The sequence below is a fragment of the Puma concolor genome, chromosome A2 (genome assembly GCF_028749965.1).
Source record: "Puma concolor isolate L17-30 chromosome A2, mPumCon1.1.hap2, whole genome shotgun sequence".
In the NCBI taxonomy this organism is placed as follows: domain Eukaryota; kingdom Metazoa; phylum Chordata; class Mammalia; order Carnivora; family Felidae; genus Puma; species Puma concolor.
The window spans coordinates 124,757,870-124,774,336 of record NC_141668.1 but is presented as its reverse complement, the minus strand read 5'-3'; the positions used below and the strand labels follow the sequence as shown (position 1 = coordinate 124,774,336).

At 39.1% G+C, this 16,467-nt stretch overlaps 1 protein-coding gene across 2 annotated transcripts in view; it reads right to left on the bottom strand.

Annotated features, from left to right (window-relative positions):
* Positions 1-3,730: 3,730 nt before the first annotated feature.
* The window catches only part of SUMF1 (sulfatase modifying factor 1), a 93,835-nt gene continuing 81,098 nt past the window's right edge, over positions 3,731-16,467 (bottom strand). For both annotated transcript variants that reach the window (XM_025922588.2, XM_086697552.1), the window contains 2 exons: positions 15,736-15,795; positions 3,731-4,854 (listed from right to left, as the gene is read on the bottom strand). In XM_025922588.2, coding sequence (XP_025778373.1) covers positions 4,744-4,854; positions 15,736-15,795 — 171 coding nt within the window. In that variant the 3' untranslated portion in view covers positions 3,731-4,743. The remainder of the gene's footprint in view (positions 4,855-15,735; positions 15,796-16,467) is intronic.

The following is a 16,467-nucleotide window of genomic DNA, read 5'->3' as shown; positions in this document are numbered from 1 at the left end:
CACCCCTGGTCTCGTATTTCTGATACAGCAGCCCCTTTAGAAAGGGCATCACTCATACACAGCCTGCATCTTGCCTGACCCCATTCCCACAAGGACCCCACTCCATACCTCCAGTTTTCCTCCTAATATCCAGCCTGTAGATTAATTCCCTTATGAGGAATATTGTTAATGGTAACGTTAATATTTGTTGGAAAGGAGAGGAAGAAATGCATGCAAAATATCATGTTAAAAAAAAATAAATCCCTTGGGCCCTTAGGTCATGGCCTTGCCATCTGTGGGTTTGAGCCCTGTGTGCTGACAGCTCAGAACCTGGAGTCTACTTCAGACTCTGGGTCTCTCTCTCTCTCTCTCTGCCTCTCCCCAGCTTGTGCTCTCAATAATAAATAAATAAGCTTAAAAAATTAAAAATAAATAAATATCACACCAGTCTCTTTTATGAACTTCCTGAAGTCTCAGAAGAAAACACCATAAGTCACTGTGTTTTTCAAGATATTCTTTTCACTGTCAACTATGGATTTTACCACATGCAGTAATTGTATGTGTAGCTATACACATGATCTATTCTGAAAACATGATCTATTCTGAAAAGGTGAGGACTAGAGTTCTGAGATTCTTGTGGATCAAAGGCCCATTGCCTTATTTTATGTCAAAAGCAAAATTCTTGGTAAAGAAAATCTGTGGGAAAATAGAATTCACCTATACACTAGTTGGGAGCTACTACTTTACCACACCTCAAATCAATACTTACTAAAATAAACAGCACCTTCCATTTCTTCAGTGTCATAGTGACAACAGAGAAGCTTTGTACAAAAGGAAGAAGAAGGGGAGGAGGAGGAGGAGGAGGAGGAGGAGGAGGAGGAGGAGGAGGAAGAGGAGGAGGAGGAAGAGGAGGAGGAGGGAGATAGGAGAGGAAGACGGGTGCCTGGGTGGCTCAGTCAGTTAATCGTCCGGCTCTTGATTTTGGCTCAGGTCATGATCTCACAGTTCGTGAGTTCGAGCCCTAGATTGGGCTCTGTGCTGAGAGGCATGGAGCCTGCTTGGGATTCTCTCTCTCTCTCTCTCTCTCTCTGCCCCTCCCTCCTCACACTCTATCTCAAAAATAAACATTAAAAAAAAGAAGAAGAAGAGAGGAATAAAATGTCTAAACTGATGCACATCAATATTCCATTTTCAGTTGAATGACACAAAGTCTGAGGCATCCATGTAATATGATATTTTCCAAAAGGGAAATTTCACTCTTGACCACCATCACCTTCATTTTCCATTCCCTCCCCACTTCTAATCATGTTTACAAGGCTTTAAAAAAGAAGATATGACTTACTTCCCACTTGGCTCAGCAGGTACGGCCCTGAAAATAAATTAAGACTGTCCAGGAATGAAGACCAAAGCAGACTGAAGACCAAACCTCAAATTCCCTCCATCCTTCAATGGGGCAAAAAATAAGAGTTATAAGCACAGACCCAACATAAGAGCTCCTTAAACAAACAAAACCCAGATTTTCATTACTGGTACTAGCACATCAACCAAATAGTCTGTACTGCTACAATAAGTATTTCTTTAATGCAGAATAAGTGACCAGTAAAGAGACAATGGAGGACAGGAGAATGCAGAAGTCATGTTGGGGCATATGCAATCTGAAGTATGCCTTGTGATAATCAGGGGTAAACTTTCTTGTAGTTTAACAGAAAACCTCAGCAATATATGGAACTTGCAGAAAAAAAAAATTAAAAATCTCATGAAGTGCAAGCAGTAGTTCATTTAGCGGCTTCAAGAACTGCTGTGCCTTCCACCACTTAATTAAGCTTTCTGAAAAGCTGAGGGTGCAGAGAAAGATGTTACGAAGACAATGCCCATACCCCTTAAAAAATGAGGGATCAAGAAGTGTACACCCCAGTATTTTGAGTTTTGAACTGGTCTCTGTTAAAAGCAAATGTCTTGGGGCTCCTGGGTGGCTCAGTCAGTTAAGCATCCCACTCTCTCTCTCTCTTTTTATTTTTTTAATGTTTATTTATTTTAAGAGAGAAAGAGAGCATGAGCACCTGTGAGTTGGGGAGGGACAGAGAGAGAGGGAGAGAGAGAATCCCAAAGAGGCTCCGAGCTGTCAGCATAGAGCCCAATGCAGGGCTTCATCTCACGAACCATGAAATTATGACTGAACCAAAATCAAGAATCAGACGTTTAACCAAATGAGGCACCCAGTTGCCCCAAGCATCCAACTCTTGATTTCAGCTCAGGTGATGATCTCATGGTTTGTGGGATGGAGTCCTGCGTTGAGCTGTGCACTGACAGAGCAGAGCCTGCTTGGGATTCTCTCTCTCTCCCTCTCTCTCTCTGCCCCACTCTAGCTCACATGCACTCACGCTCGTACTCACTGTCTCAAAATAAATAATAAAATAAACATTAAAAAAAAAAAAAGCAAATGTCTTTCAGAACTTATATCCTGGAGAACAAAGAAGGAATCCCAGGGCATATGGATGCAAAGGGCTGACTCAGGCTGGGATACTGGCTACAAATGCCCCCTGGATAGTTAATGGAGCTACTGTGTTTCATAGGATAGTTATTATTTTTGTTTATGTTCTAGTTACAAAGTTCCTTAAGCTTTGAGTGGTCTGCCCTAGCCATATTTTTCCCTTATGTCCCCTGTTTTTTGCATGCAAAAACAGGTTTTTCAGAAACTAATCTATGGCATTAAAGCTGAAGTTATCCGATTGCTGTCTTGTTGGTCTGTTCACATGTCAGTACGCAGTTGTATGAGGTGCAGCAGTCACGGCTGTCTATAGTTTGGTGTACTTGTTGGTTAATAACCTAGAAGTGTGGTTCTTAAGGCTTTCTGGGATTTAATTTTAAATGCTTTCCAATATTATGCTGCTGCTAAAAATCAATTGTGAAGACTAAGCCAAAACACACCCAAAAATATTTATGCTATATAACATTCATTAACAAGAATCTAAATATACACACTAAAAACATAACTGTGTTAAAAAAAATTCAAGCAGGTGGGAGGTAACAAGTAAAACAAAAACTGTACTTGAGTAGTGATGACTTTAAGAATAAAACACCTTATTTTTTACATTAGCTTTTTCAATTAAGCAAGTGCATTTTTTGTTTGTTTTGCCTGGAATTCATCATCAGTTGGTAAAAGTTTGCAGAGAAACATTTTGTATCCACAGACTGACAGATTAACAAATATAGCTGAACACCCCAGCAACATGATTGTTTTTTAAGACAAGTTTTAATGTTAGGTGTATATGTATGAAAGCAGCAATCAAGTGTTGGTGGAATACTTATGAGTATTATCTGACTTAATTTTTGAACACTGACATAAAGATGAGCCATTTCTTTCAAATGACCCGTCTTTTGGGGGTCTTCAAGGGCTGGGGAATCAGGATGGGATCCTGATGAAGGGACATCTGGTTGAGAACCATCGCTTTAGAACAAGGTGCTTTCCTGACAAGCGAAACTGTCGGGTTTTTCGGGACCACCAACCGAGGCAAACGCCCCTGCCTCTGCCCCATCTACTGAGGCACAAAGAAGCAAGGTTATAGTAAGGTTCCTGGCCAAATGGTTTTGCTTTCTGGAACAAAAATTCCTGCAAACTGCTCACACATCAAAGTTGTCAAGTATCCAATGGACATGAAAGCTTTACAGCAAACAAAATACATACATGTCACAAAGACATTTCTTTAAAAGAAAACACAATGGAGAGAAACAAGAGGAGAAGGAAGCCTCCTTTAGCAGATACCAGTTTATTCGACATAGTGCAGGATTCAGAGCATCTGATATTCCACGGCCAACAAGATGTCCTACTTCCCTATTATAAAATACTGGATACCCTGAATAGAGTTAATTCAAGGTTCTCTTTCCTCTTCTCCTCCATCTAGAATTAAACGTTTCTTCGTGTAGCATACATTTCACATTCACCGAAGGCTTTGGGGAGAGGGGGGGATATAGGGCTTATAACCGCCCCCCTGAACCAAAGGCACTTAATGTTAAAAGATAAAGCACAGTAGAGTCACCCCACAGACATTCCTGCATGTTCAGACTGCTGAACTTGAGTGCACCACCAGGGGCCCACGTGGGATTCATCCTAACCATGTAAAAGACACTGATTTCCTTGAAAACACAAAGTGCAGTATGAATATAAAGACTCATCACCACCACCTTTTCCACCACCCCATCCTTTTCTCAAAATAATACATAAGAGAACTCTTATTTTACATGATTAGTATTACCCAAGGTTCACACATGGAAAAAAATAGCTAAAAAATAATCTGTCATAAACTCTTACTATGAAATCACAATAGAATCTAATATACGCATAGAATTTGTCGGAGAAGGCCTCAGAGATCATGCTGTGCATCCCCCCCCACTGGATAGAGGAGGTCATGGAGGCTCCAGAAGGTCAAGTGTGGGACCCTGAGGTCTAGCCCTGGTGGCAGAGCCTGGGAAGAACCCATGCCTTCTGAAGTTTCGCCCAGGGTCTCCTTCACCCCCTTCCTCTTTGAGAGACTCTCCAAACTCAAGCACAGCGATGATCTCCAGAAGTGCGGCACACCATAAAGCACGCACACTGACACAGGTCAGCACTCTGGTCCCACGAGGCAGCTCCTTTGGCCCCTGGGCAGGTATGTAACCCAGCTCGGAGTGGGGATTCTTCACTCCAGGTTGGTTGTTCAGCGTTCTGAGGAAAGCCAAGGGCGGGGCAGATGCGACTTCTGGGCGTAGGAAGGCTCTTCTTGGCTCTTAGCCCGTGGTGGGCTGACGGTTGGCCGCACAGCGGAAGCCCAGGTTGGAAGCAGAGCTGTCGGGTGTGTTCTGGCTTCGAGCGGCACAGCGGTACCGATAGCAGTAGGACTGCACAGAGACGAAGGGAAAGGGGAGAGTGCTTAGTTTCTCGCTTAAAGGCTCTAAACTATCAGATGCACGTTGCACCCGAGCACCAGCTACTGGGAAGTCATGCCTACCTGGAGACAGGGCTTCCCCGCGCCCCGCCCCACCCCAAACACCCCCTCGGGCCTACTTAGTACGTATGTTTTGAAGAGGGCAGCACGTCCAGAGTTTGACCAGTAGTTACCTTATAAACAGACAGAGACACGGTGCAAGGATGCTAGTACCAGCATTGCTTAGAACAGTTAAAAAAAAAAAAAAAAAGGAACAACCTATGACTACAGAGGTTATGCACATCCACAAGCTGGATTACTCAGCAGTCATTAAAAGTCATGTTTTTTATGTAATACTTAATGACACAGGAGATTCTCGCGATACACACACAGTTAAATGAAAGAGTCAGAATGCAAAACTGTGTGTGTGGTATGATCTCAAGCTACACAATTATATACGTCAAGGAAACAAGACTGATGATTCAAAACGGACCACAATATATTTGTGCAGTGGAGTTTCAAATTTCCCACAATAAGTGTATGTTACTTTTATAATTTGAAAAGTTATTTTTACATTTACAGTATATGACATTAAAGCAAAAAGTAAAGCTAAATGGCAATCAAGGAAATATTAATTATGAGTACCATTAACATATTAAATATTCAACAGACTGACAAAAAATAATTTTATTTAGTTATTTTTAATTTACATCCAAGTTAGTTAGCATATAGTGCAATAATAATTTCAGGAGTAGAATCCAGTGATTCATCCCCTACGTATAACACCCAGTGCTCCTCCCAACAAGTGTCTTCTTTAATGCCCCTTACCCATTTAGCCCATCCCCCCACCCACAACCCCTCCAGCAACCCTCAGTTTGTTCTCTGTATTTAAGAGTCTCTTAGTTTTGTCCCCCGCCCTGTTTATTATTTTTGCTTCCCTTCCCTTATGTTCATCTGTTTTGCATCTTAAATTCCTCATATGAGCAAAATCATGTGATATTTGTCTTCCTCTGACTGGTTAATTTCACTTAGCATAATGCCCTCTAGTTCCATCCACGTAGCTACAAATGGCAAGATTTCATTCTTTTTGGTTCAGATTGGCAAAAATTAAAAAACAAGCCTAGGAACATAAAAAGTATGAAAGGCTGTGAAAAACATTTTTTGAAATACACTGCTTTTGGATTGGCTACACACTGCTGTGTGTGTGGATGTTTTGTATCTGTTTTCTTTTACAGGGACAGAGAACACATATATACATGTGCACAAACACACACACACAGACACTGAGCACCTAGTACACGTCAGGCACGTTAGACACTTCAAGTGTTATTTCATTTAATCATAACAGCACAGAGGAATTAAATGAGTCATCCAAGATGACATAGTTGTTGAAGGAAGCAGAATTCGAACCCAGGTCTGACCATGGTGCATGTGCCTCCGAGGCAAGATTCTATACTCCTAGATGGAAAGACAGCACATCTCATGCTCCTCTCCCACCTCTAATGCATTCATCCTGCATGTACATGCTTACTTGCACAAATAAGAAGGACTAACACTCATGGATGGGCACCTAGTAGGTTTCAGTGAATAACCACAGCTGACTTAAATACATCAAAAGTTTCCACATTCCAAAAAACAACCATGCACAGAACTTTCATATCCTATGACTGTACTTTGATCCAAAATAACAGAGAATGAAAATAAACTAGTTATCTTGTGTAGCATGAGCATTAATGCTGAGTCGGCCCAGTGAAACTAAAGCCTCTGCCAGGTGGTTACAGAAACTACTACACAAAGAAACTTTGGGACTCAGGAAGGAGAGATCATTGCGGGGGGCGGTGGGGGGGTGGGGGAAATAGGTCTGCATGAAAGAGGTTTTTATTTTTTTCTGAATTCTTACTCTCCTTTCTCAAACAAAAGGTGAGTGTTTCTAACCTGCATAAAAAATGATCTCTTGAGGTGCCTGGTTGGCTCAGTTAGTTAAGCTGAGATCTTGATTTCAGCTCAGATCATGATCTCACAGTTGTTGAGATTGAGCCCCTCATCAGGCTCTGTGTTGAGCATGGAACCTACTTGGGATTCTCACTCTCTCCTTCTGCCCCTCCTCTCTCTCAAATCAAAAAAACATTAAAAACATTACTTAATTAAAAATAGGGGCGCCTGGGTGGCGCAGTCGGTTAAGCGTCCGACTTCAGCCAGGTCACGATCTCGCGGTCCGTGAGTTCGAGCCCCGCGTCAGGCTCTGGGCTGATGGCTCAGAGCCTGGAGCCTGTTTCCGATTCTGTGTCTCCCTCTCTCTCTGCCCCTCCCCCGTTCATGCTCTGTCTCTCTCTGTCCCAAAAAAAAAAAACGTTAAAAAAAAATAAAAAAAATTATCTCCAAAGCTGCCACAGAAATTCTCCAGAGTACATCTATCATAAAAAGAAAGACACAGTGGTTTGTCTTCCATAGATAGTGAAACAGTAGCAACCAATTTTCTCATTTTCCCTGTGGTCAGTGAGGAATATAACATATTACCAATACTCAGGCAGAGAGAGGGAAGATGAATAAAAAAATATACCTGGAAGAGTGAAAAGCTGGTGGCATCTGCTATACTGCCTGTGCCTGGTGTGCAGCTCTAAAATGTCTAGTTTATCACACAGGGGGATGCAGCAGAAGCCTCATCCCACAGAGGCCCTACTCACCAGGCTGCTGTCAAGCAGTGCTTTGGTATTTCTAGAATCAAACTCCGGGGGACAATCCAGGACTCTGTGCTACCAACTATGTGTAGTGAATTTGATACTGGAGCAAGAATCGAATTCAGGGAGAGACAGGCATCTAGACATGGACATTCTTGTTCCATAACTGCACCACACACGGCAGAAAACAAGCAAGCACTTCCTGATTGCCTGTTGTGCACAGCCTAGAGGAAGCCTGACCGTACGCATGGTCCTGTCCTGCTGCAGATCACAGGCTGGTTGCGGAAACAATGGCTGTACATCAAACGGTTATAAAACAGGCTAGGGTTAAAAGAGTCTGAGGTTTTTTGTTTTTTTGGTTTTTTTTTGTTTTGTTTTGTTTTGTTTTGTTTTGTTTTACTAATTCAGGTGAAGGAATTGTCCCTTGTAGAATGCCAAAGTCTTTAGTAAAGACTTCTAGAAGGCAAAACCGGGCCATGGCTGGATTGACATAATTACAGCAGCGGTCTTCTGTCTTGAGTATACATTTAACAATAGCCTGAAGACAATCAAAAAGAATGAAATCTTGCCATTTGCAACAATGTGGATGGAACTAGAATGTATTAGGCTAAGTGAAATAAGTCAGAGTAAGACAATTATATAATTTTGCTCATATGTGGAATTTAAGAAACAATAAAATAGGGGAAGGGAAGCAAAAATAACAGAGAGGAAGACAAACCATAAGAGACTCTTAAATAGAGACAACAAATTGAGGGTTGCTGGAGGGGTGCTGGATGAGGGGATGGGCTAAATGGGCAATGAGAATTAAGGAGGGCCTTGTTGGAATGAGCATGGGGTGTTATATGTAAGTGATGACTCACTAAATTCTATTCCTGAAATCATTATTACACTATTATGTTAACTAACTTGGATTTAAATTAAAAAAAAAAAAAAAAAAAAAGAATAGCCTGAAGAGCTTAAGTACCTATTCCCAGGCCAGACACCTAAAGGTTCTGATTCAGTACATGTGGTGCAGAGTCCAAGAATTTGCATTTCTAACAAGCTTTTAGGTGCTGCTGATGCTATGGGACCAATAGGCTGCGGTTTGAGCAGCAATGATTTATAGAATTCAGAAAGGAAGAAAGAAGGTATATTAAGTAGAGAAGACAATGACATCAGAGGCATGAAAATGGAAAAATTCAGGCAACTTAAGGGGATAGCAAGGCCATAGCCTGATCATGTCAGAGCAGGGTTTATTTACTCATTAACTATTTGAGATTTCACAACATGCTAGATGCTATTCTGGGCACGAGGGATAAGATGGGGAACAAGATAGACAATGCAACTGTCTTCAAGAAGCTTACATTCAACAGGGATTAGTTAGACAATAAATGAATGGATAAATTCAAGATGGTTTCTGGTAGTGGTCAGCTTGGAAGAAAGTAAAATAGGGAGAGAGGAGTGGCACTGACTAGGTGGCTACTTTAGACAAGGTGTCCTGGGAAGGCCTATCTGAGGTGGTGCCAGATGAGCTGAGTTGCCCAAAGGTTTGGAGAACAGTAATTCCAGGCAAAAGCAATCACTGTATAAAGACAATAAGTGATAAAAAGCAGGAAACATGGGTAAATAGGATGGAGTTACCTTACAGGTGGTCTTCTCACCAGAAAGAATTTGGGCTTTATACAAATGGAAATCATGACAAACATTGCACTAATTTATGAAAAGAAAGAGCAAAATCCAAGACGCATTAGCGATTTAACCTCAGGTAAAGCCTTTCTCAATCTGTCCCCCCATCAATGAAATGGGGCTGTTAATGGGAAAATGTCAAAATGCTTCATCTTGGGGTGCCTGGGTGGCTCAGTCGGTTGAGTGTCTCGTCTCACAGGTTGTGCACTGCTAAGTGCAGAGCCTGCTCGGGATTCTCTCTCCCTCTGTCTCTGCCCCTTCCCCACTCGTTCTCTCTCTGTATATAAATATATAAATAAAATAAACATTAAAAGACATTTTTAAAAATCCTTTATCTTCTCTTGACATAAAAAAGCAAAGCATCAGACACATGGAAGTTACTGTAACTGTTACTTTATAATGAACATAACACTCTTAATTATAGAAACTAACTTTGTCTTACCTGACATTTTGGGGTTCATCTGCTTTCTCACTAAAACAAAAGCAATAGCCAGCTTCTCTACAGGTCTTAAAACCTTATGTTGGAAAGATAATACTGCCAGTATCCGAATATGGATTTACAGCTGACCCTTGAACAACATGGGTCTGAACTACACAGTTCCATTTAGGTACAGTTTTTCAATGAATACAGGACTACTGTAAATGTATTTCCTCTTCTCCTTATAATTTTCTTATTGTTTTCTTTTCTCTAACTTACTTTAAGAATACAGTATGTAAGGGGAGCCTGGGTGGCTCAGTCGGTTAAGTGTCCGACTTCGGCTCAGGTCATGATCTTCTGGTCCATGTGTTTGAGCCCCGCGTTGGGCTCTGTGCTGACAGCTCAGAGCCTGGAGCCTGCTTGAGATTCTGTGTCTCCCTCTCTCTCTGCCCCTCCCCCACTCGTGCTCTGTCTCTCCCTCAAAAATAAATAAGCATTAAAAAAAGTTTTTAAAGAATACAGTATGTAATACATATAACACACAAAATGTGTGTTAATCAACTATGTGCTTGATAAGGCTTCTGGTCAACAGGAAGTTACTAGTAGTTAAGTTTGGGGAGAGTTAAAAGTTTTATGTGGCTTTTTAACTGCCTGGGGGGTTGGTGCCCCTAAGTGCTACATTGTTCAAGGGTCAACTGTGCATTTGCTACATAAATGCCAAAGGTATTTGCTATAAAAATGGGAAAAATGAGGAATATGTGTAGGAAGGCATGGGACTAAGGTCTTTGTTGGATGGCATATTTCTATATGCAACTTATCCCTCAAATTATATAAAAAACTATTTTAAAATAAGATGTTGTCCATATGCCACAAAACGCAGGCTGTAACAACTCTGACAAACCATGCCTGCCCGGAGCACTGTGTTCAGAAGGAACGTGAGGCTGTGACATAAGATAGTAGAAAAAAGATCCATGATACGTAAGAGATTTTTACAACAGCCGTATCTGAAGACCCTGGCACATAATGAATAATTCCATTTGGGGGGGGGGGAAAGAAATAGAAGTGTACCAAAAAGTGTGGGTAAAATACTATCAACAGTTTACTTCATGAAGCAGGATGAGTGGTTTTTATTTTCATTTTTATGTTTATTATTTTCTAATTTTCATGTAATGAATGTTTGCTTCTGTAAAACAAACAAGCTTAAAATCAGTGACAACAAAAAGAGCTAGTCTTTATGAGATCACAGCAGACCCTAAAATCTTCCATTAACCTAAATGGCTGTGAAGAATTGAGCCCTAAAAAGCAAGGCTCACTGTAAATTAAAGTTTGGGAGGTCAGGACCACCATAAGAGAGACCGTTCACATCATCATTCCATTTCAAATGAACTCATTCACTCAGCAAACATTTATTAGTAAGTAGTTCATTTTAAATTCGAATAATGGGCAACTAATGGAACACATATTTAAAGCAGAAAATGGCCTGATTTTAATGTCCTCATTGCTTTTCCTTTTTTTTCCAACTCTACTTTTAGCACCAAAAATGGTTATTAATGATGTTAGGTCTTTGAGTGGCTGAAATATGGGCCATTTTACTAATTAAGAACACAGGTAGTGGCAAGGACCTGTATTAGCCCCTTTTCATTAAAATGGATAATTATTGTGTAAAACTGATCTCAATATCTACACTAAGAATGTGATCCTGGACTCAGAAACAATCCATTTAAGATAATGACTTACCAGCCTTGGGGCTCTGAAGTCAAGTGGGAGAGCAATATGGTTTTTATGAGAAGATAAGTTTCAGGAATAAAGGGAAGTTTTAAGGAAATTATAGCTCATTGTGAAAAAAAAGAAATCATTATATAAAATCACCTCAGCAGAATCCTGGTCTCTCAATTTCACATCCACTGCTCTTGCCATTGACAACTAAATCAACTCCTTTCTTAGTAATCTTGGTGTAAAATGGCAGGAGAGTGAGGATTTCCTCCATATTATGAGTTGGGATAAATACCCCACAGGGATTAGTCTAACAACATCCAAGAACAACAGCTAATATTTCTTGAGTACTTACTATATGAACTGTTCTAAAAAGTTCACATGTATTAATTCACTTAGCCCTCCCACTAATCCTCTGAGGAAGGTATTATTCACATCTGCATTGTATACACAGGAAAAATTGAGGCACAGAGATGCTAATAGTGTGCCTAGGGTCACCCGGTTTTGTAAGTGGTGGATCCATTCCTTTTCAATCCCATTTCAGAGTCTAGGCTCTTAACCCAATGCTGTGTTGACTCATAGTTTTTCATTCTGTGCTCTCTTCTCATTACTAAAGCTGTACTTCAGATGGACTTCCAAAAAGTTATGAATAATCATCAGAGCTTACTTTAATCATGCCAACTAGCTCTGGTCCGTGATCAAAAGTAAGTCCTCTTCTAAGCAGGGTGATTTTTTTCGAAATGAACTTCAACATTTTTTTTTCTTTACAGCAATTTCCTTTCTTTTACTGATCTTCACCTATGCCGAAAGAATCATTTCAAGGATTCTGCCTCTCAAGTTAGTTCATTGGTTGGCTCCTTATTCAAAAGGAGAGGGGAAAAAATAATCTAATGATAACAAACATGATGGTTAATGATGATGGTATTAGTCATGCTTATATACTTGGTCCATTCTTTACTCATAAGAACCATACAGTAGGTGCAATTATGGTGTGCATTTTACAAACGTGAAAACTGAGGCTGAGAAAGGATAAGTAATTTTCCTAAGACAACAGACTAGCAAGAAGTTATAGAACTCCAACTCAGATCTAATTTCAGAGTCTATAGCTCAATAATTTAATAATAGCTGCCACTCTTAATCTAGTGGAAAGGATAAGTGCTCTGAAAGCAATTCACAGCCAACACTGTGTTGTTTCTCCTGACAGACCGATGCTAATTACCTCCATCATCTACAATTAACTTGACCAAGATCCTAGAGCTACTGTTTTGTTTTGTTTTGTTTTCTGAAAAATCCCATGGATCTAACCATGTTTTGTTACTCTGCTATTCCTCTTCTAGAATACTCTATCACTCTGAGCATAACTAAATTAAAATTTATCTTGCAAGTAGATTAAGAAAAGCTAAAGATATGTAATATAAGCTCTAAATGAAACCCTAAAATTTTAAGACAAAGAGTTTTAGCTAATAAACCAAAGGAGAGAGAATAGAGCGATAACAAATGCTTAACCAAAAGAGGTCAAAAACAGAGAAAAGAAACAGATGAGACAAAAAAGACTAAAAATATCAAAAGGGCAAATTTAAATTCAGCCATATCAATAATCACATTAAATATAAATGGACAAACAGCAGGGCAGAGATTTTGCCAGTAAATTCAACAACTCAGATGAAATAAACAAATTCCTTAAAGACACAAATTCCCAGAGATTAATCAAGAGGAAATATAATCTGCATAACCTTGTAGCTATTAACTAAATTAATTTTATGGTTACAACTCTACTCCTAAATGGTTTCCCTGGGGTGGGGGAATTCTATCAAACATTTAAGGAAGAAATACTGCTAATTCTACATGAACTATTCCAGAAAATTGAAGATAAGGGAATATTTACCAATTCAATGTATAAATCCAACAGTACACTGATACCACAACCCAACAAGAAAATAAGAGACCAATACCAATCATGAACATATATGCAAAAATGCTCAACATTTTAACAAACTGAATACATAATTTATACATAATATAATACATCATACCTCATGATAATACATCATACCTAAATTAGCACACTCTAGGAAGGCAAAGATGGTTTAACATTTGAAAACTGAAAATCTATGAATGTATTCACCATATTAACAGGTGAAAAAGAAAAACCATACAAACATCTCAACAGCTGCAGAAAAGGCATCCAGCAAAATTTATATCTATTTCTGATAAAAATTCTCAAGAAGCTAGGAATAGAAGGAAACTTCCTTGAACTTATACAGAACATCTCTGAAAACACTATAGCTAATATAACTAATTTTGAAAAGTTGATTTTTTATCCCCTTAAGATAAAAAATGAGGCAAAAATGTCTGTTCTTACCAGTCATATTCAATGCTATACTGAAGGTTCTAGCTAATGCAATACGGCAAGAAAAAAGTAATAAATATTTTAAAAGAAGTAAAATTGTCTATATTCACAGATGATATAACCAGCTATGCAGAAAAACCAACAGAATCACAAAAACATTACTAGTACAAATGAGTTGACAAAGGTTGCAGAACACAAGATAAACCAATTATACCACGTATATTTATTTATTAAAAACATGTATTAGGATAAAAAATATTTTAAAATAATAAACTGAGAAGCTTATGAAAATACAGATTTAAAATAAGCAAATAATATTAAATGTTAAAGTAAACACATTCATATGCATGGCAATGAAATACATTTAGTGTTCACACTTAAATGTTTTTTACAAGCTTCATTTTCTCTTACTTTCTTGAGGGAAAATCTTCTGGTCCTCAATTCTTACAGAGTAAATGGATTCTCAATTTTTAAAAGTGCCATATGTCAGAAACACAACTGGAGGTAATTAAGGTTTTGAGATACTATTCTTCAAAGAGAAATTCACCTGTTTTTCATGGAATTCCATTTCCCCAGTAAGAGGATTCAATATACTTGAAGTAACAGCTTAAATAAGAGAAAAAATCTGGGACTAAAGACTAATGTATGTGAACATTTAAAAGTACTGGGTGACCTAGGGCAATGTTTTTATTTCAAGTTAAAATTAGAATTGTAAAGATAAATTTCTATGCATCTTGTTATAAATGCAGGTGTAAAGCATAAAATAAACTCAATTATAAACCTCACTTAAATAACTGAATTAAAATTTTTAAGAAATACAGAAGACATACATACAATCTACAGAGATTCTCTTAAAAACATTTTTTTATGTTTATTTATTTTTGAGACAAAGACAGAGTGTGAGTGGGGAGGAGGAGACAGAAAGGGAGACATAGAATCTGAAGCAGGCTCCAGGCTCTGAGCTGTCAGCACAGAACCCGAGGTGAGGCTTGAAACCACAAACTGCGAGATCATGACCTGAATCAAAATCAGATGCTCAACTGACTGAGCACCCCCAGAGATTCTCTATAGACTAGTGGTTTCCAAACTTTGCAGAATGTTTTAAACCCCTTGAGACCTTTAAAATCCTGAAGCCCAGGCCACACTCCAGAGAAATCAAAATGAAGTGAGTGGGGAAACAGGCAACAGTCTTTTTTATGGATCCCAGATGATTATAACATGCAATAAAGTTTGAGAACCACAGTTTTAAGGTAAAGTTTGATAGTACATCCATCGTTAAATTAGTAACTTAACGTGGAGCCCTGATAGGTTGTTTTAAGTCTCTAACTGCCTGGACTGACTGAATTACCATAGGAAACTTCTTGTAATAACCATCTGCAAAATGCCATCTTTGCATAGGGATAGAAAGAAGCTCAAGTGTTGGAGATACTAAAAATATATGATTTAAAGAAAAAAGGGAGAGGTGGTATTCAATTTCCAAACTCCTTAAAAAGGTTATTCATGAAACACCAACTCACGCCGACTACCCAAGAACAACCAGTTCTGACACTGAAATCATAGCCCAAAGAGCAGAAACACTCTCTGAGATTGATGCTTATTTCATAGAGCACACCCATTATACCTAGAACATTTGTGATGTTTCCATTCCAGTACAGCACAATCCACCCTCCATTTCTAACCCTACCTTAATCTCCACAGAGTATCCAGATATAATCTCAAATAAATTAAGGGTGTACTTCCAAATAAGCATGCTGGAAATAGTATATAGCCCACCCTGGTTCAGGGGACAATAAAGGTCTCTCAAAGGGATCAAGTTTCAACAGATGGAATTTGGTTAACAAAAGATTCACAACCTCTGCTGTTTTTCCCCATGCCTGTGTCCAAATTTGACATGACTTTTTTTTTTTTTTTTTGGTTTTGATGAAGATAGGTATATATTCACAGAAGTGATGGGACATTTTAGGGCTAATGACAGTGGTTCCATTAATGAGCTGTGAGTACACCAAAACAGAATGTAATGACCTGACTCACCTTATGGCACATGTAGGATCCACCTTTCTTCACCCGGTCTTTCCCAGAAGGGGGGCCTTTCTGTGGATTAAGAGAACTCATTAGCCCAGAGAACACAGATGCTCCTCAGAGACTGGCCGAGAGTTCATTTTAGTCCAACCAGCTCTTCCACAGCTGCCTTAACTTTCTACGTGCTTTTCCACCTGTGGGCAGAAAACCCCTGAACCCATGCACCTTCCCAAATGCCCACTTCTCCAAATCCTACCCATCCTTTAAGGTCCCGCTCAGGTTCCCACTTTGATAAAATCTTTATGACTATAGTAAGCAATCTCACCTCTAAACCCCGGTAATAGCATTTCTCACCTAGATGACTAACAAGCTGCTTGGCAGTATCTTTTATATCACCTTCTCAAGCTGATATGCAAATTTATCCTGCATAACAACTGACTTGTTCAACTAGACTGGCTAGTCTCTTTGAATTATGTTTTTATAATCCTACTGTGTAACACCTAGTAAACCCTTTGCTGACTGAGGAAATTTGCCTTTTATCTTTTAAAAAAAAATTAGGTCAGGTTTATTGAGGTATAATTTACATACAGTAAACTTTAACCTTGTTAAGCCTTTTTAAATGCACATGCCTGATGAATTTTGACAAATGTATAGGCATGTAACCACCACCACAATCAAGATATAGAACACAGTTTATCTTTTCCAAAAAGATTTATATAGTGCTTACTATGAACCAAGCATGGA